The following is a 910-nucleotide window of genomic DNA, read 5'->3' as shown; positions in this document are numbered from 1 at the left end:
GGTGGTGTTTTTTGTGGAGCTGAGAGCTGGGGACACCCGGGGGAGTCACAGCCTCAGCGCTGTCCCCACTGCTCCGGGCACTCCGGCCCCTCTCGCTCCCAAACCTGCATTAAAGGGCTGTTTTGTTTCTGCATCACCTTTGTCCTCGTGTGTCACCCCTCTGTCCCTTCCCAGAGGGTCTCTGCTCTCCCTGGGCAGGAGGGCCATTCCCCCCAGGGTCTCACAGCCCCGCAGGGTTTGGGGGATCCCCAGATCCCACCCCGTGGGACGTCCCCACCTCGCACCCACCAACAGGTTAAACTCCCCGGCACCCCGTGACTCTGTTTACCGCCCAGGAGTTATTTATAGGGCCCCTGGCTCTGGGATTTGATTCCACATCCGTGTGTGGGGCGCAGCCCTATTTATAACCCCCCAGGCGCAGGGCGCCGGCCGCTGCCCCCCAGATCCCTCTGCCCTCCCGGGGTGCCCATGGCCCACGAAACCTTCGCCTTCAGCTCCCAATTTCTTGGTGACCCTTACAGCTTAATACAGGTCAGCTGAAACCTACCAGACAACTTCGCCATCTATGCCGGGGACCTGCCACGCGTCCAGAGCATCTTCAGGGACGAGGCCACCGCGAATTTGGTGTTGGAGATGGTCAGCGAGGAGCTGGTGTGGTCACCGGAGCAGGGTACGGGGCCGGGGGTGTGACTGGGGGTCCTTTCTTCCTTCTCCCTTCTCCCTTCCCTCTGTTCCCCTGCAGAATGAGTGGGGAGCCAGGAAAAGGAAAGGGGGTGTCGGGCGAGGGTGCAGCTCCAGGCATTCCGGGGGAGCAAGGCTGGCTGCTCCAGTCTGTGGGTGAGGGGCGGTCTGGTGCAGGGTGGGTGTGCAGGGCAGCCCCCACGGGTGCCCCACTACTCCCCCCACCTCC

General features: G+C 63.3%; 1 protein-coding gene across 1 annotated transcript in view; it reads left to right on the top strand.

The window, feature by feature from the left end:
• The first annotated feature begins 468 nt into the window (after positions 1–468).
• The window catches only part of ASB16 (ankyrin repeat and SOCS box containing 16), a 2,295-nt gene continuing 1,853 nt past the window's right edge, over positions 469–910 (top strand). Inside the window, exons 1-2 of the mRNA XM_017740487.1 lie at positions 469–508; positions 551–687. Of these exons, the coding sequence (XP_017595976.1) occupies positions 469–508; positions 551–687 (177 nt within the window). The remainder of the gene's footprint in view (positions 509–550; positions 688–910) is intronic.

This window comes from Corvus brachyrhynchos, unplaced genomic scaffold, assembly GCF_000691975.1.
Source record: "Corvus brachyrhynchos isolate BGI_N302 unplaced genomic scaffold, ASM69197v1 scaffold47, whole genome shotgun sequence".
NCBI lineage: Eukaryota > Metazoa > Chordata > Aves > Passeriformes > Corvidae > Corvus > Corvus brachyrhynchos.
Note: the sequence above shows the minus strand (reverse complement) of the source record. Positions and strands in the feature narration are given on the sequence as shown.